The sequence below is a fragment of the Carcharhinus amblyrhynchos genome, chromosome 26 (genome assembly GCF_965287045.1).
Source record: "Carcharhinus amblyrhynchos chromosome 26, sCarAmb.v2.hapA, whole genome shotgun sequence".
Classification (NCBI taxonomy): Eukaryota; Metazoa; Chordata; class Chondrichthyes; order Carcharhiniformes; family Carcharhinidae; genus Carcharhinus; species Carcharhinus amblyrhynchos.
Genome location: NC_137349.1, coordinates 25,080,600 through 25,105,234, shown reverse-complemented (window position 1 = coordinate 25,105,234; position 24,635 = coordinate 25,080,600). Strand labels below are relative to the sequence as shown.

Below are 24,635 nucleotides of genomic sequence, written 5' to 3'. Positions count from 1 at the left end.
TCAGCCATGATCTTATTGAATGGCGAGGCAGGCTCGAGGGGCTAAATGGCCTACTCCTGCTCCTATTTCTTATGTTCTTATGTGGGCAATGGGGCTAGGCCAGCATTTGTTGCCCATCCCCAATTGCCCTTGAACCCAGGGCTCAGCCATTTCAGAGGGCGCTTAAGAGTCAACTACACTGCTGTGGATCTGGAGTCACACGTAGGCCAGATCAGGCGAGGATGGCAGATTTCCTTCCCTAAAGAACACTGGTAACAAGATGTATTTTTACAACAATCAATGGTAGTTGTCATGGTCACCATTACTGAGGCTAGCATTATATTCCAGATTTATTATGGTTTTAAGTTCCATCAGCCACTATGGTGAGATTTGAATTCATGTCCCCCCCAGAACAAGAGCCTGGGCCTCTGGAATACTCATCCATTACCCATATAACACTGTCTCCCCCTTCTTCTGCATGGGGAAATCTGAAAAGGAACATTGAAGTCACAGAGTCAGTTTTACCTTCAGAAACAGACCAATTCAAAATTTATCACTGCAATTCTGTCATTACAATCTTGCAGGTTGAGAAGCTGAGTGGGTTGATATGATGCACAGGTGGAGATTAGAATAAAGACTAAGCCCATGTTTGTCCTCCGCGAGATTACTGACAGGGGTTCAAACGGGATTTTGGATCTTCACCGTCCCTTGCCAGTGATGTCATCATGTTCACATCCACATTAGCACAGTGGTTAGCACTGCTGCCTCACAGCACCAGGGATCTGGGTTCAATTCCAGCCTCAGGTCTGTGTGGAGTTTGCACATTCTCCCCATGTCTGCTTGGGTTTCCTCCACAGTCCGAAGATGTGCAGGTTAGGTTGATTGGCCGTGCTAAATTGAGCCTACTGTCAGGGGGATTAGCAGGATAAATGCCTGGGGTTATGGGAATAGGGCCTGGGTGGGATTGTGGTTGGTGCAGACTCTATGGACCGAATGGCCTCCTTCTGCACTGTAGGGATTCTAATGGGTATGAGCCTGATTTACATACATTTCCATAGATTTTGATATTGACACACTGCCTTGCCAGATCTTCAAACCACACCGACCTGATGTCATGCCAGAGTGGTTTAAAACAGGTTCACCCAGACGTGGGTGGAAGGGGGGATTGGTCAGAGTGAGTGAATGCTGGCTCTGATCGGGGAGGGAGTTAGTAGAACTCTGAGGCCTCCGTGATGAGGTGGGGGGGGGGAGGGGTTTGTGCTGCTCTGATGGGATATCACCCTTTAAGGGATGGTGCCCTGATCTCTATGCTGCTGGGTTTTGCCACCTCCCCCTGGATGACAACGTGAATCACGCCCTCTTGGTTTTTCTTTTAAAACCAGAATGTGGGAGAGTCTGGAGAGAAACGTGCCAGTTTTCTTGCCAGAAACAACACTCTGCCTTTTTTTTTGGGTAAGATTTTGCCCTTCACATTGTGAACTACTAATAATAACCACATCCAGCCATTGGTCAGCTTTGTTTCACTTGTCCCTGGGGCTGCCACATGTTGATTACACTGAAGCCAAGTTGTGATCTTTCTGTCCTCTCCGAATTAATACTCAGTACCTTCCAAAATGCAACTTGCAAAATACCTCTGCTGTGAAAAGTAAAAGGAGGGCAAACACTTGAGAGAGAGAATCAGTGTTAATGTCTCAGATTGTGGGGGGAATTATGAGGGAAAAGGACAAAAAGGAACGTCTGCGATGGAATGGGAGATAAAGGCGGCTAAACAACAAGACTGCACAGGGCAAAAACTGGGAATGTGACAAGTAAAATAACAAAATGTGTCTGGAGGAGGTGCTGTCGTTAACTCTGTCCTGAGCTGCTGAGCTTTTCTGGCACTTTCTGCTTTTCCCCACTCACCTGAGGAAGGAGCAGCGCTCCAAAAGCTAGTGGTGTTTGCTACCAAATAAACCTGTTGCACTTTAACCTGGTGTTGTGAGACTTCTTACTTGTTTCAGATTTCCAGCACCTGCAGTATTTCCAGTTTATTCAGCACCATTTACAGGAAATGTCTGTTCTAAGCCCCGTGCCTTGACCAGTGTGACTACCCTGCATTCTAACCTCTCTGGCCAGGTGCTCAGAATGGGAGGAGTCAGTGCAGTGGCTGGTACTTCTGGAGAGTGCAATACTGTAGCAATGGTTGTGTCCTTGAAGCCAAATGGAAGAAAGTGCAGGGTCTGCTGCCTTAAGTGACCCCCTTTCGCCAATAACCCCATTGCTGGACAACTCTGGCCATCAGCAAAGTCATCTGTCCTTAGAGTCTCCACCACCCACTCGCTCCAAATTGGGCAATCTGGCAGGAACAGGTGCCTGTGGGCGGATGCCAGGTCACAGATGGTGCCAAGCATAACAGACACCGGTCACAGCTTTCTAGCTTTCTTCCTTGGGAGTGAATCACCCAGTGCACCTTGTTGTATATTTATTTTCTTCGTTGGCAATGAAGTTTTTGTTGATTCCAGTCATATCGAGTTGTCCTTGATCTATTACAGCCCAGTTATGAAGAATCGAGGTCATGTCATTCACTTGATCCTACTCTTCAATTGGGCACTTTGTGCCTCTACTTTAACAGGTTGATGGTTTTGGTACTGGAGTGTTCCCTTACTTCAAGTGTCAGATTTAAAAGGAACCAGCACTAAATGCGGCAGTTTTTCCATTGTTCCCGTGGTTTCCCAGGCAAACAGTGTGCTCTCTGAATACGACACATTCCTTTTCAGTCAAGGGCAAAATAAGTTAGCTTTTTGATCAGCATGGACCAGTTTGGGCCAAAGGGCCTGTCTCTGTGCCACAGATTCTATGATTCTAAGTTACGAGCTCAATTTGACAAATGCCTTGCTGGCCTGGCCCAATGCACACTATCCAGACACAAGAAAAGGGAACACTTCTGCTTTAGTAAACTGGGTAAGGGTGGCACTCTCTGATGCTGGCACCCAATGTATTACTCTTGTTAACACTGATGACTGAGAGTGTGCTGGCAGACTGGACTATAGTGCATGAACCATGCTGCAACATAAGTGCGGCTGGCCCAATACCTACACTTCTGTATTTACCAAACGGGGGAGACTGGATTCTTGAATGGCAGCCTCCTGAAGGGGAAGGCCCCATGGAAATGAATTTATTTGTTAATCTAAATGTCCATTCTTCATTTATGAACACAAAATGGGTAGTCTAGCCCCATCTTTGACTCATATCCACATTGTGGTCATGTTCACGTCTTGGCCCCAGTTTCGATTATCTTACATGAGGCATGGAGCCAGCAAGAAACATGTTTCTTCTCTGCTAGGCATAGATTAGTAAGAAGTCTCACAACACCAGATTAAAGTCCAACAGGTTTATTTGGTAGCAAATGTCACTAGCTTTCAGGGTTCTGCCTCGAAGGCTAGTGGCATTTGCTACCAAATAAACCTGTTGGACTTTAACCTGGTGTTGTGAGACTTCTTACTATGTTTACCCCAGTCCAACGCTGGCATCTCCACATCAGGCATAGATTAGCACAGCCCAGAGCTAGCAGCTAACTCTAACTCACAGTAAATTAGCAGAGAATGCATGGAGATGCCCATAATATGCCCAAAAGATTGTGAACGTAGCCTTATCCATCACGCAAACCAGCCTTCCAACCACTGACTCTGTCTACACTTCCAGCTGCCTTGGAAAAGCAGTCAGCATAATCAAGGACCCCACACACCCCGGACATTCTCTCTTCCACCTTCTTCCGTCAGGAAAAAGATACAAAATTCTGATGTCACGTACCAACCGACTCAAGAACAGCTTCTTCCTGCTGCCATCAGATTTTTGGACGAACCTGCCTTATATTAAGTTGATCTTTCTCTACACCCTAGCTATGACTGTAACACTATATTCTGCACCCTCTCCTTTCCCTTTCCTCTATGTACCATGAACAGTACTTTTCATTGAATCACAGTACATGTGACAAAAATAAATCAAATCAAAAAAAATTCTCTGTTATCCTCAAAGCAGAAAAATACCACTAGGATGTAGAGCGAATTATACTTACCCTGGCTTATTAAAGAAATCCAAAAATAGTAATGACAGCAATGGGCCAACAATGAAATTAAACTTGAGCTAATACAAATAAATGTCTGTAATTTTTAAATTTCCTCTCCCTGTGGAAAGTAGATCTTCCGAAAACTCATCTTTGCACGCGGACATTTCCATTTATAATTACGAATTAGTAACTCGGGAACAAGATTTGAGCAATGGTGCTGAGTACAGTGAACAGATTTCAATGATCCTTCCTTTAAAACTAATGTTTATGTTCCAGCTCAACCTGTTCATCAGTCTATTCATCCATGCAAGTATTAAGGCTAAATGAAGAGTTCCTGGAGTATTTTTATTTCACATTGAGGCAATCTCTTTAAGATTTACGAACAGTATTGAGCAGACATATAATCACAGGAAGCCATGAGCTAACAAAGTAGGAAAATTTGTCCTTTTGTAAGGGAGTGGTGGTGTGAATGGCTTGAAAGATCACAGATATCATAGAAACCTCACAGTGCAGAGAGAGGCCATGCGGCCCATCAAGTCTGCAACCGACCACAATCCCACCCAGGCCTTACCCCCGTATCCCTACATATTTACCCACTAATCCCTCTAACCTACGCATCTCAGGACACTAAGGGCAATTTTAGCATGGCCAATCAACCTAACCCGCACATCTTTGGACTGTGGGAGGAAACTGCAGCACCCGGAGGAAACCCATGCAGACACGAGGTGAATGTACAAACTCCACAAAGACAGTGACTCAAGCTGGGAATCGGACCCAGGTCCTGGAGCTGTGAAGCAGCAGTGCTAACCACTGTGCTACCGTGCCACCCCTTGATCGTGGGTCAGAAAGGGCAGCCAAGATTTGAATGGGGAAATTCACTCCAGGGAATTGGATGCAAGAGATGAACTTTGCAGCAAATCTTATAGAAGAATCACAGAACAAGTATAAACATTTGAACGAGACATTATAGTTCTGCCGAATATCCTTTGGAGTAGTGGATACTATTCTCCCTAGAGAGGGTACAGAGGAGATTCACCAGGCTGTTTGGGGCAGCATGGTGGCACAGTGGTGAGCACTGCTGCCTCACAGTGCCAGGGGCCCGTGTTCGATTCTCTGGTTCGTCTGTGCAGAGTTTGCACGTTCTCCCCGTGTCTGCGTGGGTTTCCTCCAGGTGCTCCAGTTTCCTCCCACAGTCCAAAGACATGCGGGTTAGGTGGATTGGCCATGCTAAATTGCCCCTTAGTGTCAGGGGTGAAAGTACACGGGGTTGCGGGCATAGGGCCTGGATGGGATTGTTGTTGGTGCAAACTCGATAGGCTGAAGGGCCTTTTCTGCGCTCTATGGCTGAAAAAAATGTTAGGAACTATGCAAAACATTGATTGGAATTATACTGGATGGGAAGTTATATTTGATGAAGATCTGAATATAGTTTTTCTCTCCTCATTTCCAATCTACTCCCTGGGAGAAGATGAATGGTTTAATGAAAATTAAGAGTCTTTAAGTGCATGAAAAAGCTTTGAGAAGTTAAATAGTGCAAAACTGTTTGTACTGATTTGCAAATTGGTAATAAGGTGGTATGGATTGAGAATTCTCTCTGGAAGAAACAATAGGGAAGAGAGGCGAATTTTTCCTCTCTAGCGGGTTACGTGAACATAGAATGCTTTAAGCACAAGTGACAATTATAGAGGAGGTAAAATTTAATTTTTAAAAAAGGAAATTGGATTACTGTTTCAAAGAATAATGGACACATACATACACGTGTGCGCACACACACAATGGCCTGTGATGCTTGAAACTACTCAATTATGGGACAAAAACAAATTACTGCAGATGCTGGAATCTGAAACCAAAAGAGAAAATGCTGGAAAATCTCAGCAGGTCTGGCAGCATCTGTAAGGAGAGAAAAGAACTGACGTTTCGAGTCCAGATGACCCTTTGTCAAAGCAAAATGGTATTTCAACAAAGTTGCAATTGGAAGCATTCAAAACAGACAAAAAGACACTGAATAATTTAAAGGCTTGTTGCAAATCCAGTTCAGTGTTACATACCCTCCAGTGACTGGGTGGTGGCTACCACACCCTTTTCTGGCTCTGTTCTGAGAAACATGTTTCTGCCAGGGCTGGCTCTGGGCTCATAGTAAGACAATCCTCACTCGGGAAAGATGTGCCACCGGACTCCAGGAGAAACAACTTTAATCTGGTGGCTCGGCCTAGAGAGGAAACAAAAGTTTTAAACAAAATACAGTTTAAATGAAGATACAAATCTGCAATGCTTAATTTATCAGTATATCACATGTGACTTTGCAACTGGAGTCAAGAATAGACACAGTCTTCGAATGAAACAAGAACAGTGCGTGTGAAATCATCAGGCTAGGGTTCACAAACGTAAATCAGTATTTATTTTAAATCACACATTCAGCTCTGATTTTTCTAATTTCATAATAAATTTATGTGTCCAGGCTGCAAACTTATCAATTGATGCCAAAACATTAAACGTATTCAAGAGGCAGCTAAATATAGCACTTGGGGTGAACGGGATCAAAAGTCATGGGGAGAAAGCAGAATTAGGCTATTGAGTTGGATGATCAGCCATGATCGTAATGAATGGCAGAGCAGGCTCAAAGGGCCAAATGGCCTCCTCCTGCTCCTATCTTCTACGTTTCTATCAAGCTACAATAGCACTCTCCTGTCCTCAGCTGAAAGTGGCAGTAGATGGCATATTTACGAGCCAGGTAATTGGCAAGTAATTAACGGAGCCTAGGTACAGATCAGCCATAAATTAATTGAAAGGGAGATCAGACTCGAGGGGTTGAATGGCCTTCTGTTACTCTTACAGTAGTCGGGATTGAATCAAGATTTTGTCAGGAGTTATGAAGTCTATTGGAAAGCTGCTACAAATTTGCTTTGAGTGGGCTACAGTGGAATCTCAATGATCCATCCATCACAGTACAAGTACTGGAAATTGTTAGCTAGGGACCCCAAAATAACACAGCAGATTGCTGTTCTGAAGTCGATGAGCAGTCCCAATTCCCACTGATTTCCTATTATGCACAACATTTCGAGAATGCTTCCATAATATTGCAAATAATTGAGGTTCCATTATATATGAAACACAGAACACTGTCTGTAAGGAGTCAGCTCACACAAGTACACAACATGAGAACACAAGAAATAGAGTATGAGTTAACCACTCGGCCCATCGATCCTATTCTACCATTCAGTGCTACCATGGCTGATCTTTAGTTTCAACTCCATATTCTTGCCCGCTCCCTCATCATATTCTTTAATTCCTGAGACACCAAAAATCTGTCTTTTCCAGCCTCAAACATATTCAATGATGGAGCATCCACAACTCTCTGGGGTAGAAATTTCCAAAGATTCACAAACATTCCTGGATCATTTCTGTCCTAAATGATTTGCCCATTATCTTGAAACGGTGCTCCCTTCTGTGTTCACCAGCCAATGGAAACAATCTCTCAGCATTTACCCTATCAAGCTCCTTTGGAATTTTGTAGGTTTTAATGAGATCGCCTCTCATTCTTCTAAATTCTAGAGAATATAAGTCCAATTTACTGAGCCTCTCATCATAAGACAGGGACCAACTTGACAAACCTTCGCTATACCACTTGCAATGCGAATACACCCTTCCTTAAATGTGGAGATCAAACTGTACACAGTATTCCTAATGCAGTCTCACCAAAACCCTGTGTGCCTTTTAGAAATCCTGATATACTACATCTACCGGTTCCTCTTTACCTTACTAGCCACATCCTCAAAAAAAACTCTAATAAATATATTAAAAAGGATTTCCCTTCAGTAAATCCTTGCTGATTTATACTTTAGATACTTTTCTAAGTGCATCGCTAAGACTTCTTTAGTAATAGATTCCAGCATTTTCCCAACGATTGATGTTAGGCTAACTGGCCTGCAGTTTACCATTTTCTTTCTCCCTCCTTTCATGTAAAGCGCTGTAACATTTGCCAACTTCCAATCTAGTGGGACTATTCCTGAATCCAAGGAATTTCCGTCCTCCCCCCGAACCCCTCACGTGGCATGTTTTCCAGAGGTGGAGGTGGCTCACCATTGGCTGGAGGCAGGATCTTCCAGTCCTGCCATTGTCAATAGTGTTTTGTATGGAGAACCAGCCACGGGAGACACCTTTGGTGGGACTGGAAGGTCCCGCTGATGGGAAGGGATAGAAAATCCCATATGCTCTCTCTGCAACGCTCTCTTTAGGACCCGGGAGTGCAGGCCATCAGGTCTCAGGGAATCAGATTTTCGTTCCTTAAATTGCTTCAATACTTATGCCGTGATTCTTTGCCACCAATGGGAAAACCAGAGTGTTTCCTGCTGGAGCTGGCAGCGCCTGTCAAGTGGAATTCAGTTCTCTTTACAATATAAATACACACAAAACATTCACCATGCTGGCCAACCCGGTTTCAGAGAGATCAGTGAGCCATTTTTAAAGGATACCCTGGTCACAGTGTAGTTCTAGCCCCCCCAACCCAGCACAGAATTAGCAACCTCCCTGCCCACCACTAAATGATCAGAAAACCCCGCCAACGACACTGACATTAGGGTGACCTGATCCACCCCCTTCCCGAGTTGAAGGTCTGATCTCCTCCACCCCAACAAGAGTCATGCTCCAGAATGGGGACAACTATGCCCTTCCCATTGGCAGTGGACACCCTGGCACTGACATTCTGTAGTCACTGCCAGTGTGTCAGGGGGAGGGGTGCCAGTCTCTTCTACAGCTGAAAGCTACTTCCAGTGAAGGCACACTATTCCAGCATAAGTGGTTGAAGAAGACTTACCACGGAGAAAAAAAAGTCCCTGAAGATTTCAGATCAAAGAACAAGCCTGTTTATAAAGATTGCTGGTAAGAACAAGCATTTTTATAAACACTACAGTCCGGAAATTCTCCGTCTGCTGTTTAATAGCCTAGATCTATCAATCCGAACAAGCCTGTTTATAAATACAGATCAGAAAAGAAATACTTGAGATATTTTCAACCATGAAAGGAACAAAACAACTAAACAAAGCTCCTGCTTGCTGACTAAAAACCTCTTAATTGACAGGTCTAGACTATAAGGTGCTGGAGCATGAAATTGAATGTAAGTAAAGCTTTAGGAAACATTTGAGCTTTCTATGAAAGTTCAGACTAGAAAAAAAAATGCAGTGTTAAAAGAATGGGCTGAGTGAGCAGCTGTGGTGAGAAGAGCCTGCAGCTGTTCAACCAGAGCAGTTCAAGTCGGCCAGGCGGCACCTTCAAATCATCCAGGCTACAAAAGGGAATCCCCCCAATGAAACAGACATCTCCTGTCAGAGGACTTCAAATGGGTTTGCTCACACCTGGGGTTTCTGGGAGACAGCAAAGGAATTTGTTTTGTAGAATAGAGCGCTGCAGTGATATTGATGGCTTCCTGGCATCCAGGGAGCATGGAAAGTGACCAGGCCACTTCAAAGGTTTCACAGCACACAGATGAGAAAGAGCATACTGAAAGCTGCCAGGTACCTGCAGGCTAAGAGCGATCTCCACTTTTTGCATAGCTGGAAGGGGCAGTCCTGCCACAAGTTCCCCATCCTGAGGTTAACCCTTTCCCCTCAGCCTGCAGTTTTGTTTGTTTTTGTTTCCTTCACTATTGAATACATCTTAAGTATTTCCTCTTTTCTATTCAGTGTTTATAAACAGGCTTGCTCTGACCGGCAGGTCCAGGTATGAAACAGCCTCTCTTAGTGTGAAACTCACGTCCTAGGCCAGGGGTCTGCAACCTGCAGCTCCTGTGTGGTTCCTGACCTTGATTGGATTACCATCAAAAAAGGTATCAATCAATGAAACATACAAAACTAGGAGCAGGAGTAGACTTTTCAGCGTTTCAGGCCTGCTCTGCCATTCGTTATAAACATGGCTGATCATCAAATTCATATCCTGATCGCCCTTCTCCACCCCCCTGCCAATATCCTTTGATCCCTTTAGCCCCAAGAGCTATATCTAAATTTCTTTTTGAAATCACACAATGTTTTGGCCTCAACTACTTTCTGTGGGAGTGAATTCCACACATTCACCAGCCTCTCAGTGAAGAGATTTCTCCTCCCCCCAGTCCTAAAAGATGTATCTCTTATCGTCAAATTATGAACCCTAGTCCTGGGCTCCCCACCATAGGGTAGATTCAGAAAGAATGTTCCCAATCTAACTCTGTTAGAATTTTATAAGTCTCTATGAGATCCCATCTTATTCTTCTAAACTCCTTTGAATACAACCCCATCCGACTTAGTCTGTCCTCATTTGACAGACCTGCCATCCCAGCCTGGTAATCCTTCGCTGCACCCCCTCCACAGCAAGGACATCCTTCCTCTGATAGAGAGACCAAAACGGCACACAATACTCCAGGTATGGCCTCACCAACATCCTATACAATTACAGTGAAACTCTTGTACTCATTGGCTTTTTAAACTTTTGTTACAGTTGTATTTGTAAGAGAGTATCATTCAATTCACAACATTTTGGTACAAGGCTTTAAAACTTTGTTGTAAATGTCTCTGCCCTGTTTTAAAATTCATTTTAATGGGATGTGGGTGTCGCTGACTAGGCCAGTACTTGTTACCCATGCCTAATCATCCTCAGGAAGGTGGTGCTGAGCTGCCTTCTTGAACCACTTCAGTCCCTGTGACGTAAGTACACCCAGAGTGCTATTAGGGAGGGAATTCCAGGACTTTGACTCAGCAGTGAAGGAATGAAGATATATTTCCAAGTCAAGATGGTGAGTAATTTGGAGGGGAACTTCCAGGCAGTGGTGTTCCTGTGTGTCTGCTGCTCTTGTCTTTCTGCTGCTCTTGTCTTTCTATGACAGCGGTCGCGGGTTTGGCTGTCTAAGGAGGCTTGGTGAGTTTTTGCAGTGCTTCTTGTAAATGATACACACTGCTGCTACTAAGTGTCAGTGGTGGAAGGACTGAATGCTTGTGGAAGGGGTGTCAGTCAAGTGAGTTGCTTTGTCCTGGATGTTGTTGAGCTTGAGTGTTGTTGGAGTTCCACTCATCCAGATAACTGGGGAGTATTCCATCACACTCTTGATCTGTACCTTGTAGAAGGGAGTTGGGTTTTTGGGGAGTCAGGATATGCATTACTGGCCATAGAATTCCCACTTTCTGACTTGCTCCTTAGCGACAGTATTTATGGGGCTAGTTCAATTCGGCCTCTGGTCAATATTAATCGGTAAAAAGTCTGACAACACCAGGTTTTAGTCCAACCTATTTATTTGATAATATTATCAAATAAATAGGTTGGACTAAAACCTGGTGTTGTCAGACTTTTTACTGTGTTTACGCCAGTCCAACGCCGGCATACCCACATCAATATTAATCGCCAGAATGTTGATGTTTTTCATTATTATTGGCATTTAAATAGCAACATTGTTTTTTAAAGTTTATTTATTAGTCACAAGTAGGCTTACATTCACACTGTAATGAAGTTACAGTGAATATCCCATAGTTGCCACACTATGGCGCCTGTTCAGGTACACCGAAGGAGAATTTAACATGGCCAATGCATCTATAACCTGCACATCTATGAATAGTAGGAGGAAACAGGAGTACCCAGAGGAAACCCACACAGATACAGGGAGAATGTGCAAACTCCACACAGACAGTGTCCCAAGCCGGGTTCCTGGCACTGAGGCAGCAGTGCTAACCACTGAGGTGCCCCATTGTGGCTGTTAAGATATTGTGTTTTCAACTAAACATGGAAAAGAAGTTGCTCTTCTTGTTATTAAAGTTGCTGACTTCTGCACTTGGCTCCTGACAGAAATCAAGCTTCAGGGAATATCTTTATAGATACATTCCTGATCGGATTTGGGAATTTCGCAAACAGAATTTTTGCAAATTCGTTTCATTGCTATGAATTGTATTTTGTGTTCAGGGAGAGAAATTCAAGTTTTTCAATTGTTACCTGAAGTGCAGCTCCGATCTGCTGCTCCTTACTAAACACAAAACTTGTGGGAAAACACAATCCTGTTTTAACGTTGAACAGTCCCACACAGACTGCCCTGGTGTTTTTTCCCCAATTTAAATCAGTATTATCTCATTCTCTTGTTCACTCCATACCTTTAACAATCCTCTTTAACAAACATCTGTATCTCTGTGATACAGTGGTTAACACTGCTGCCTCACAGTGCTATGGTCCCCATTTCGATTCCCAACTTGTGTGGAGTCTACACATTCTCCTAGTGTCCGCATGGATTTCTTCTGGATGCTCCAGTTTCCTCCCACAGTGCGAAAGACGTGTGGGTTAGGTGCATTGGCCATGCTAAATTCTCCCTCAGTGTATCCAAACAGGCGCTGAAGTGCACCGACTAGGGGATTTTCACAGTAACTTCATTGCAGTGTTAATGTAAACCTCCTCGTAACACTAAGAAAAAATAAACTTAAACCTATAGTCACCAGAGCTAATACAATATACATTGCATACAACAACGTAGACTTAATAACCATAAGCACCATCACAGAAGGTGACAGACACAACAGAAAGAAACCCAATCATTTTACGCTAAGGTTGATTATGAAGCAGGGAAGACTGCAGACAAGGGTGAAATGTTAGATTTACCAATACATGGTAGCCTGTAAACTTCTCAGGAGGAAATAGCTGTGAGCCCCATGCCCAGAAGTCCCAACCAAGGCTTATTACAATTCAAAAAGACCAACAATGACCACTGGGTAAACTGAATCACTGCATGTTTTAACATTATCTGCTTTATTATCTGGATGGCACAGTGGTTAGCACTGCTGCCTCGCAGCACCAGGGATCCAGGTTCAAATCCCAGCTTGGGTCACCGTCTGTGTGGAGTCTGCACATTCTCCCTGTGTCTGTGTGGGTTTCCTCCAGGTGCTCCCAGTTTCCTTCCACAGTCCAACGAGGTGAACATAAGAAATAGGAGCAGGAGTAGGCCATCTAGCCCTTCGAGCCTGCCCCGCCATTCAATAAGATCATGGCTGATCTGAAGTGGATCAGTTCCACTTTCCTGCTTTCTCCCCATAATCCTTAATTCCCTTGCCTATCAAAAGCCTATCTATCCGTGACTTAAATATATTTAGCGAGGTAGCCTCCACCACTTCAACGGGCAGAGAATTCCAGAGATTCACCACCCTTTGAGTGAAGAAGTTCCTCCTCAACTCTGATCTAAACTGTACCCCCCCCCCCCCCTTATCCTGAGGCTGTGCCCCCTAGTTCTGCTATCCTTTCTAAGCAGGAAGAATCTCTGTACCTCTACCCTATCCATCCCCTTCATTATCTTATACATCTGTATAAGATCTCCCCTCATCCTTCTAAACTCGAGCAAGTACAGACCCAAGCACAGATGTGCAGGTTAGGCAGATTGGCAATGCTAAATTGCCCCTGGGATTGTGGTTGGTGCAGACTCAATGGGCCGAATGACCTTCTCCTGCACTGTAGGATTCTAATGATTTAATAATATAACGCACAAACATTCGAGAGGCCTTGTCCTTCAATGGCACTGAAGTGCAGTAGGAAGCAATCCCCAGGTTTGGCAATATAGCTCTGACCATATACTCTAGATTCCAAACCATAAGGGATGTCAGAAAGACATTGAACTTGCTTTGTGCAGTCCAATAATGACAACTGCGGTGCTACTGCTCAGAGGAGCTTATTTGTCTTCTCTTTACGGTTAAGGGGTTTTATTAACCAAAAGCTGTACCGAAGTTCAGCTTCTTTTACAGCCAAAAAGCAAACAACTATTGATACTTAATAAATGAAATTCAGTTTAGTAATCACTTTAATGTTTTTACAGAGACACTGCCAATTCCGGGATAATGCTCAATGATTACTGTGAATCCCAGGATTGCTGCGAATCCCAGTACATTGGCTGAAGGAATCCCTGCCGTTTTAAGGATATTTAGTGTTTGGAAAGGTGAATTTTCCGCGGGAAAGCTTTGATCAGTTTCACGGGAATTGTAAACAAAACAAGCTCCGGAGCTGCGCTGCCTCTGAAATAAAAAGGGGCAAATCCACATCCGACCGCGGGACCCAGCTCCACACCAACACTGCAACCTCTAGGGACCCTGCTACAGCACAAACAGCTCACTCACCACCAATGCTCAGCGGAGTGCCAGCGGCCAGCAGCCTAGCGCTACCGAGTTCCGGAGGAATGGTGATACTGTCACAAGATGAGTTCCCAACACAATCCGGCTACATTGTAGCCATTTTAAAACATTGTGTCAAACATCGCGAGACTCTGCGATCGAGGTGGGGCAGTCAAATAAGTTAAAAGGGCTCCTAAAGCAGTACAATCTCCACCCAATGTGATATTCAGTCCCCATCCAATCTCCACCTAGTGTACAATAAAACCCCATACAATCTGCACCCATTTAACAATACAGCCCAATCCAACCTCCAGCTAGTATACTATACAGTCCCCATCCAATCTCCACCTAATGTGTACAGTACAGCCCCATCCAATCTCCATACAATCGCCATCTAGTGTACTATAAGTCTCCATCCAATCTCCATCTAGTGTACAATACAGCTCCATACAATCTCTACCCAATGTACAATACAGCCCCATACAATCTCTATCCAATCTCCATCTCGTGTACTATACAGCCCCACACAACTTCCATATGATATGCACCCAATATACAATACAGTCCCCATACAATCTCCACCTGGTGTACAATACAGCCCCATACAATCTCCACCCAATATACAATACAGTCCCCATACAATCTCCACCTGGTGTACAATACAGCCCCATACAATCTCCACCCAATATACAATACAGTCCCCATACAATCTCCACCTGGTGTACAATACAGCCCCATACAATCTCCACCCAATATACAATACAGTCCCCATACAATCTCCACCTGGTGTACAATACAGCCCCATACAATCTCCACCCAATATACAATACAGTCCCCATACAATCTCCACCTGGTGTACAATACAGCCCCATACAATCTCCACCCAATATACAATACAGTCCCCATACAATCTCCATCCAATGTACAATACAGTCCCGTACAATCTCTATACAATCTCCATCTAGTGTACAGTACAGCCCCATACAACCTCTATACAATCTCCACCCAATATACAATACAGTCCCCACACAATCTCCAACTGGTGTACAATACAGCCCCCATACAATCTCAATCCAATCTCCATCTCATGTACTATACAACCTCCATACAATCTCCATCTAATATACAATACTGTCCCCATACAATCTCCATCCAATGTACAATACAGCCCCATACAATCTCTATCCAATCTCCATCTAGTGTACAGTACAGCCCCATACAATCTCCATATAATCTCCACCCAATATACAATATAGTGCTCATACAATCTTCACCTGGTGTACAATACAGTTCCCATGCAATCTCCATACAATCTCCATAAAACCTCCATCCAATGTACTATACAGTCCTCATCCAAAGAAATAGAATCTCCATCCAGTGTACAATATGGTCCCCATCCAATCTCCACCTAATCAAAACTACAATCCTCATCCAAAGCAATACAATCTACAGTCTACACTTATTTCTTATAATCTTTCTCTCCATTCCCCCCTTCCCCTTTTCTCACCCTCTCCCTACCACTAGCCTAGGACTTTGTGGCAAATGGCACCTTTCTCTGAACAGCCATTGTATCACTAATTAATATCACTACATATATTCACCTCTTTTGCTACAGCACTTGAAGGATGAAGATGTGGAGGCGTGGTGTTCCAGACCACTGTAGCCACAGGAACAGAGTGGAGCACATTGTGTGAGATACATGCTGCAGTGTAGTACAGGGCTGAATGCTCACCACACTACTGTGTGGTCAACAAACTCAAACAGGAGTAGTGTCATTTAGAATGGACCATGGGAATGCTCAAGAGCAGAATTAAAAATACCCAATTTACTTTATTCATGTGTGCTCTACCTTGAGGCAGGGAGGTGATGGCACAGTCATATTGTTGTTGGATCAGTAATCCAGACACCCAGGATAATGCTCTGGGGACCTGGGTTCAAATTTGAATTTAATAAATATGTGGAATTAAAAGTGAATTGGTGACCACGAAACCATCACTGATCACCATAAAAAACCATCTGGTTCACTAATGTCCTTTAGGGTATGATATCTACTGTCCTTTCCTGGCCTACATGTGACTTCAGATCCATGGCAATGTGGTTGGCTCTCAAATGCCCTCTGAAATGGCCTAGCACGTCAACTCAGTTCAAGGGCAATTAGGGATGGGCACCAAATACTGGCCCAGCCAGAAAAACCTACATCCCAGGAATGAACTAAAAAATGTCGGGAGGGAGTTGCCTTGGGAGTCCTCAACATTGACTCTGAGCTCCATAGTTGGGATTTTATGGCCTCACTCATCCCAAAAACATAAAATCCTGCCTAAGGTCAATGGACCTTCCCATTATCCACCCCTCACCCGCTCCGATTCCCATGGTGGGTGCGGCTGTAAAATTCAAGTCCATGAATTCTCATTGCACCAGGTCAAACACTGACAAGAAAAAGTCCTGCTGATCACCTTGTACCATTCCCCCCTCAGCTAATGAATAACACCCCTCCATGTTGAATACCACTTGGAAGAAGCACTGAAGATGGCAAGGGCGCAGAATGTACTGTGGTACTGTTAACATCCATTAACAAGAGTGACTTGGTAGCGCAACCACAGACCAGGCTGGTTGAATCCTAAAGGATATAACTACTAGACTGGGGCTACGGTAGGTGTTGAGGGAACCAACAAGAGGGAAAAACACACTTGATTTCATCCTCACCAACATGCCTGCTGCAAATGCATTTGTCCATGATAGTATGGGCAGGATTGACCATCCCACAGTCCCATCTTCACATTAAGGATATGTGTTGTGTGGCACTACCACGTGCTAAATGAGAAATTCTTTGAACAGACCGAGCAACTCAAGACTGGGCAATTATGTGGTCATTGGACCAATTTTTTTTCTGATGACTCACTTTTACCGAATGACTGCCCCTCATGACCCATGTTTACTTATGACTTAATGAGACAGGTGAGCCGGTTTGGTCTTCACAATCTCTATCCAATCAGGATGAGAGGACAAAGTACACCACTTCAAAACTGGGTCGAATTCCTCTTGATGCCAGTGCCTCGCAATGAACAAAGCAAAGACTCCAAACCATGTTCCGATTAGCTGCCTCCTTAGTCCTTATTATAACCCCGCTGTTTTACACAGTAATGTCAGCTGCCCCATCGCTTGTTATTCCATTGCAATTAACGCAATTGAGTCCACACTTTACAACCATGTAGCTTTTCAATGCCGCAAAGGTCAGTGTGCCATTACACAGGTCAGGAATGTTAAGCAGTACAACAAATCCTCAACGAGTCCATTGTGCTAAACATACCTAATGTAAAATAACAAGGTTGCGCTATCTGTAACATTTGTATTTCCATCTACTTGTATTGAGAAATCCCTCGCTAACTTTAACCCAGAAATAATCAGTACTTCTAAATTCTCAGCAATAGCACAAATTGAATGAGACACTGTGTTATCACCAAGTGGGATGCGTTTCAGTTTTTCAGCTGACTTCTCATCGAAGAGTGTGCAAACCATGTTTAATACTGCAGGAAGAATTCATCTCTCTGTAACAGTATGGGGCATTTTCTCTTTATCTGTGCAGTGATCCACCATGCAAGAGGTGAATTGTGCTTTGTCATTCAATCTTAAATTCTGGCTAAGAACTTGAGCTGATGATTTCAGTTCTTGCTGCATCCTTTGCAAAAAACCCAAAGGTTTGTTCTCCAGTTTGCCATGCTCAGTCTTCCAATGTCTTTGCAGTTTGAAGGGTTTTTAACTGTCATTCGTCAGTATTTCCCCACACATAACTCACATGGGCTTTGCAGCCTGATTTGCGTTTGCACAATTGACAACTGACAGCATGGTGGCACAGTGCTTGGCACTGCTGCCTCACAGTGCCAGGGACTAGGGTTCAATTCTGGCTTTGGGTCACTGTCTGTGTAGAGTTTGTACGTTCTCCCCGTGTCTGCATGGGTTTCGCCTGGGTCCTCTGGTTTCCTCCCACGGTCCAAAGATGTGTGGGTTAGATTGATTAGCCATGCTAAATTGACCCTACTGTCAGGGGGATTAGCACGGTAAATGTGTGGGGTTACGGGAATAGGGCCTAGGTGGGATTGTGGTGGGTACAAACTTGATAGGCTGAATGGTCTCCTGCAGGACAGTAAGGGTTCTATGATTCTACGACAAGCTATACCTCGAAAATTCATCTGCATACCACATGGCAGCTGATTTTAGTTTTTCTTTGCAGGCTGTTCACAGGAGACCTGGCATTCTGTTCATAGTGAAGATTAGTACTGTCCTGACCTGTCGTGAACTCGGCAGAGCAGCAAGCGATCTATCCAGCAGATTCAGATCTGAGATCCTGACCAGTAGGTTTATCGGCTTTTGGTGTACCAGGCCCTGTCTTTCACATAACAAAATGAACCATGTCTACTATCGGTTCACTGGAAGAGAAAGAAAATTGGTACCAAGTGAATTGGTGCCAAGGGCACATGCATACAGGATATTTGACACCAACTGCATGCATAGGGCGCACTGACCTGTTTATTCTTGTTTCTTGCGGTCGTACGCGGTATTGCTGTGAGAAAGCAAATGAAAAGAAAGGGTAGGTGATCTTTGGGGATTATTTTGACTAATCTTTTTTCAACATCATGTGACCCACCTGAGGCTCACAAAGCCTACTTTTGAAAAACTCTGCTATAGAGCATCAGCAGCAGCAGAACTGTACTCAATCGTAACCTTAGGGCCAAGCATATCACCCAACCTATCATTACAACCAAGTCAGGGGATCAACCCTGGTTCAATGAAGAGTGCAGGAAGGCATAACAGGAGCAATATCAGGCTTTACCTAAGGATGAGGTGTCAACCTGGTGAAGCTGCCAACCAGCATTAGCAACAAGTGATAGACAGAGTTAAGCAATTCCACAAACAACTCACTATAGCAAAGCTCTGCAGTCCTGCCACATTAAGTCGTTAATGGTAGTTGACAATTAAACAGCTCACTGGAGGAGGGAGCTCCACAAATATTCCCAACCTCGATGGTGAGAGAGCTGTGCAAAAGTTAAGATTAAAGCTTTTGCAACAATCTTCAGCCAGAAGTGCCGAGTGGCAGATGTATGGGAACAACATACCTGGAAGTTCTCTCCAAGTCACTCACCATCCTAATTTGGAAATATATCACCCTTCCTTCACTGTAGCTGGGTCAAAATCCTGGAACTCCCTTCCTAACAGCATTGTGGGTACACCTACACCTCATGGACTGCAGTGGTTCAAGAAGGCAGCTCACCACTGCCTTCTCAAAGGCAATTAGGGATTGGCAATAAATGGTGGCCTAGCCAGCAATTCGTACATCCCGTAAATGAGTTAAAAAAATACAAGTTGTCTGCTGGTGCTTCATCAAGAGTTGTTTTCTTGGCAGTTTGTGTCAGTGCCTTCTAATCCCAGGGGCAGAACAAGGAGAGGTGTCCTAATTCTATCTCAGCTTAAATCAGAATTCAGCCCACTCTATTGGCAGTATTCTGATCCACACCTTAGGCATCTGAACTAACTGCCCCCCTGTCCAATTTAAGTATCGTTTACTTTGGCTCTGTTGGAGATAGCAGCTGTTTCCAGGGTATTGTGGGCATTGACAGCTTTCTGCTTTTCATTGAGGTGGGTCATTTTCCTCAATGTGGCATCAAGGAGCTCTGGCAAAACGGGAGTCAATGAGAATCAGGAGGAAAACCCTCATATCTGGCACAAAGGAAGATGGCTGTGCTGGTTGGAGGTCAATCTCCACTCCAGGGCATCACTGCAGGCATTCCTCAGGGTAGTGTCTTGGGCCCAACCATCTTCAGCTGCTTCATCAATGAACTTTCTTCTATCTTAAGGTCAGAGGTGGGGATGATGGCTGTGTGAACTTGACAAGAATGTTAGCTCCAGGCACGATCAATTTGATCAAAACTGAACCTGGTTCTTTTGTCACCCAACATGTCCTCTAAAAGAATTTGGAGTGGAGATAGTCAACCAGGAATGTTAAATCTTACTTATTTTCCACCTTCAGACTGGGTGCAACATCGTTATCTCACTCTTAGGCTGTCCGAGGTGCAGAGATACTCAAACCCATGACCTACAAGGCAGTATGAGCAGCCAAGGAGTTGTGATCATTGGTAGGCCTTGGCAATGTGTCTACACATTCCTAGGGGGTCCTTGCATTGGAATCACACAGATGTGAGTGGAGGAAGCATTCATAGTGGTCAACATGTTGTTAAACTTCTTGGGTTGGCACACCAATACTTCAGCAATATCTAAAGCTCACAAAGCCTCCTTCCTTTAAGATCAGAACCAATGAAATCTGTGGCACTGACATATTCAGCAGACAGCTAGCTTGCTGCTCAGCTGTTTCACCACACTCTGCTCTTGCTTAGCTGCACATGGTTCTTATTACTAAGCTGGTGTCTGGCAGGCAAGGCTGCGTGATCAAAGGTCTTTAGTTTATTTTCCTCATTCTCCCTCATTGAATCATAGAATCCCTACAGTGCAGAAGGAGGCTATTTGGCTCATTGAGCCTGCACAAACAATAGTCCTACCCAGACTCTATCCACTGTAACCCCACATTTTAACCCTGTTAATTACCCTGACACTAAAGGGCAATTTAGCATGCCCGATGCACTAATCTGCACATCTTTGGACTGTGGGAGGAAACCGGAGCACCAGAGGAAACCCACACAGACATGGGGATAATGTGCAGACTCAGCCCAGACAGTCAGCCAAGCCTGGAATTGAAACTGGGCCCCTGGTGCTGTGAGGCAGCAGTGCTAACCACTGTGCTACCATGCTGCACTTCCTGGCCCTTAAATTCAAATCATCCGCCCATACTGGGGAAAGGACATTTTTGATCATATTTGGTGTGGGTCAAACAAAGCAACCATGTTCAATGCGGCACAGTGGCACAGTGGTTAGCACGGCTGCCTCACAACGTCAGGGACCCTGGCTTTGGTCCCTGACTGAGAGGAGTCTGCACATTCTCCCCATGCCTGCATGGATTTCCTCTGGATACTCTGGTTTCCTCTTAAAGTCCGAAAGATGTGCTGGTTAGATGCATTGGCCATGCTAAATTCTCCCTCAATGTACCCGAACAGGCGCTGGAGTGTGGTGATTTTGGGATTTTCACAGTAACTTCATTTCAGCGTTAATGTGAGTCTACTTGTGACACTAATAAATAAACTTAAACTTAATAACTGATGTGGTTGCGCTGGGCAATGTCCAAAGGTAGGTGGGATAGCAATGTAAGGGAGTGAGGTTGGATCTGTGAGAACTGCCACTATCTCACTGTCCAATCTTAATTTTCTTTCCATTTTGTCACTGAGACGTCCTTCTTTTCTTCATTACAGCAGAGAAATGGTCCCTGATGAATTGCTCTGATGTTCAGTAGCCAGGACTGCAATGTGAAACATGGCCATAGGATTCGGGAGCAGCAATAAAGCCTTGGGATCCTTGTCTGCAGAAAGATCACTTTGTCTGGCCTCCTCTCCTTTCAGTAAGTCTACCTGAAATTCTGCATCAACAAAATCTGGAACTGTCAGGGGAGCTACTTTTCTGAGGGTGAGGAGAAGAAACAGAGGGAGAGGCAGTAATGCCTTGCCAATGGCATCTGTGGAAGTAAATTAAGTGACAGGCTGGGGAGAATTGAACTGAATTGATTGAAGTGATTTATTACTGTCACATGTATTAGTATATAGTGAAAAGCATTGTTTCTTGCGAGTTATACAGACAAAACATACCATCCATAGTGTAAATAGGGCAGAAGGAAAGGAGAGGATGTATAATAGTGTTGTGGCCTGCCACACAGTCTGTTTTAACCCTTACACGGTGGACAAAGAATTGCGAGTAGACATCTTCTTAGTACAACAATATTTATTTAAACACACAATCAATAATTACCCACCCAACCAACAATAAGTTATCTTACAGAAATACTAACGTTCAAATCCAATACAAGATCTTGACTTAACTTTGCATGGCTGGCAAATGCCCAGGCAGATATTGGCCTTTATCCGTGCGCTGGTCTCTGTAGTCCTCTGTGTAGTCTGGTCCCTTGGTCTGGTCTGGCACTCTGACTCTGGTCTTCCTTCCTTTTTGGGTGTGGTGGCTTTCCTCATGCTGGTCATTGCTGGCGATGGTCACTATGTTTTTTCCAAAAGTATACTTTATTCATAAAAATCTCAAATTAACTATTGCAAATCTACATGGCTTTCAATTGCAAACAGTGCAGAATCAAAACATTTTTACAGATTTATACAAATTACCGTCATTACATTTCAATACTTAAAGCTATATACATGCCTCAATAAATTACTGTGTGCCGTTATTTCTCAGATTGGCACACAGTTACGCAGGTCGGGGGTATTCTGTGGTTCCCAGGCCCTCGGTCTGCCTCCGTTAAAGGCCTTACAGTGTGGCCTTTCCCCGTTGTCCCTTTGCGGCGGCTGCCCCAAGCTTCAGCGCGTCCCTCAGCACGTAGTCCTGGACCTTGGAATGTGCCAGTCTGCAACACTCGGTCGAGGACAGTTCTTTCAGCTGGAAGATCAGCAAGTTTTGGGCGGACCAAAGTGCGTCCTTCACCGAGTTGATGACCTTCCAGCAGCAGTTGATATTTGTCTCGGTGTGCATCCCCGGAAACAGCCTGTTGTAGCTCGTTTGTGGGGTCAGAGAGAGAGAGCTTCTTCTGTTGTGTAGCACCTTTTATCCCTCCTTGGTTTCGTGTCCTTTTGGGCGGTCTCCTGATTCTTGTCAATCAATTGACCAGGGTTTGATCACCCTGATCGATAAGAGTCCTATCACGTGCTGCCACACTGATCTCTGGATGTGTACATCCACACGTGAGAATACCATCCACCAGGTACATGGTAAATACTCTTGCAACTCGGCCAACATTGTCCACCTGATACGTTGCAAGAAAGGATGTCCCGAAGCGTGGTACATTGGGGAGACCATGCAGACGCTACGACAACGGATGAATGAACATCGCTCGACAATCACCAGGCAAGACTGTTCCCTTCCTGTTGGCGAACACTTCAGTGGTCACGGGCATTCAGCCTCTGACCATCGGGTAAGCATTCTCCAAGGCAGCCTTCACGACACACGACAGCGCAGAGTCGCTGAGCAGAGACTGATAGCCAAGTTCTGCACACATGAGGACGGTCTCAACAGGGATCTTGGGTTCATGTCGCACTATCTGTAACCCCCGTGACTTGCCTGGTTGTGCAAAACCTCACTTACTGTACTGTCTGGAGACAATACACATCTCTTTAACTTGTGATCAGTGCTCCTTCCGCTCACATTGTCGGCCACTTTAGGACTTGAACAGCAGGTTAGGTGTAAAGATTCGCATTCTAATCAGTAATCTCTAAACTGTCTGTGCTTTATATGCTCTGTCTGAGGCCAGAACTCTCCATTCACCTGACAAAGAGGGAAACCTCGAAAGCTTGTGCGTTTACTATCAAATAAATCGGTTGGACTAAAACCTGGTGTTGTCAGACTTTTTACTGTGTACCCAATGGCCATGCCTGTAGGTGCTGGAGGCACGTCGTTCACATTCCTCCCTCCCAAATAAGGGGTTAAGGCTCCCCTTTGTCTGGCAAACAAGTATGTTTGCACAGAGAGCGTCCACTGTCTTTGGGATGGCCTTTTTCCTGTGTATTCAGTGTTTCAGCTGCAGCCTGTTTATCTCTGTCTTTTAAACTACAGTCTGCTGTTTCAGTGCTTGTCCGATTATCCCAGCTTGCTCTGTAAATCACCATTTTAGGTGGCTTGTTTGGCCACAATAATATTGCAGTTGCTGATATGGTGTAGAGAAAGATCAGCTTAATACATGGTATATCCATTCAAAAATCTGATGACAGCAGGGAAGAAACTATTCTTGAGTCGGTTGGTTCATGTTTTCAGACTCTTATATCTTTTTCCTGATGGTGCGGTATGATGGCACACTGATTAGAACCGCTGCCTCACAGTGTCAGAGACCTGGGTTCAATTCCAGCCTCAGTGACTGTCTGTGTGGATTGTCTGCATGGGTTTCCTCCAGGTAATCCAGTTTCCTCCCACAGACCAAAGATGTGCGGGTTAGGTTGATTGGCCATGCTAAATTGACCCTAGTGTCAGGGGGATTAGCAGGGCGAATGTGTGGAGTTATGGGAATAGGGATCTGGAAGAGACTGTAGCTGGTGCAGGCTTGATGGACTGAATGGCCTCCTTCTGCATTGCAGGAATTCTATCATTCTGTGATGGAAGAAGGTGGAAGAGAGTATGTGCGTGGGGTTCTTGATTATGCTGGCTGCTTTCCCAAGGCAGCAGGAAGTGTAGTCGGAGTCAATGGATGTGAAGGTGACCCTACAGGGCTCAGTGTCTCTAGAGGACAGCGAGGAGTTTCATATGTGGAGTTTGATAAGCCCTTACAAGTTTGTTTTGCCAACTCACTATAAGAAAAGGCATCCATCTATGGGGAACAAGATTGAGCAGTGAGGTGAAGACCCAACAGGATCAGTTGCTAATCCCCTAAGGGA

At 44.6% G+C, this 24,635-nt stretch overlaps 1 protein-coding gene across 1 annotated transcript in view; it reads right to left on the bottom strand.

Annotated features, from left to right (window-relative positions):
* LOC145358618 (zinc finger protein 414-like) overlaps nucleotides 1–14,257 on the bottom strand; it is a 35,235-nt gene extending 20,978 nt beyond the window's left edge. Inside the window, exons 1-2 of the mRNA XM_080212827.1 lie at nucleotides 14,122–14,257; nucleotides 6,073–6,233 (exon numbers count right to left, since the gene is read on the bottom strand). Coding sequence (XP_080068953.1) covers nucleotides 6,073–6,130 — 58 coding nt within the window. The 5' untranslated portion in view covers nucleotides 6,131–6,233; nucleotides 14,122–14,257. The remainder of the gene's footprint in view (nucleotides 1–6,072; nucleotides 6,234–14,121) is intronic.
* Nucleotides 14,258–24,635: the final 10,378 nt, after the last annotated feature.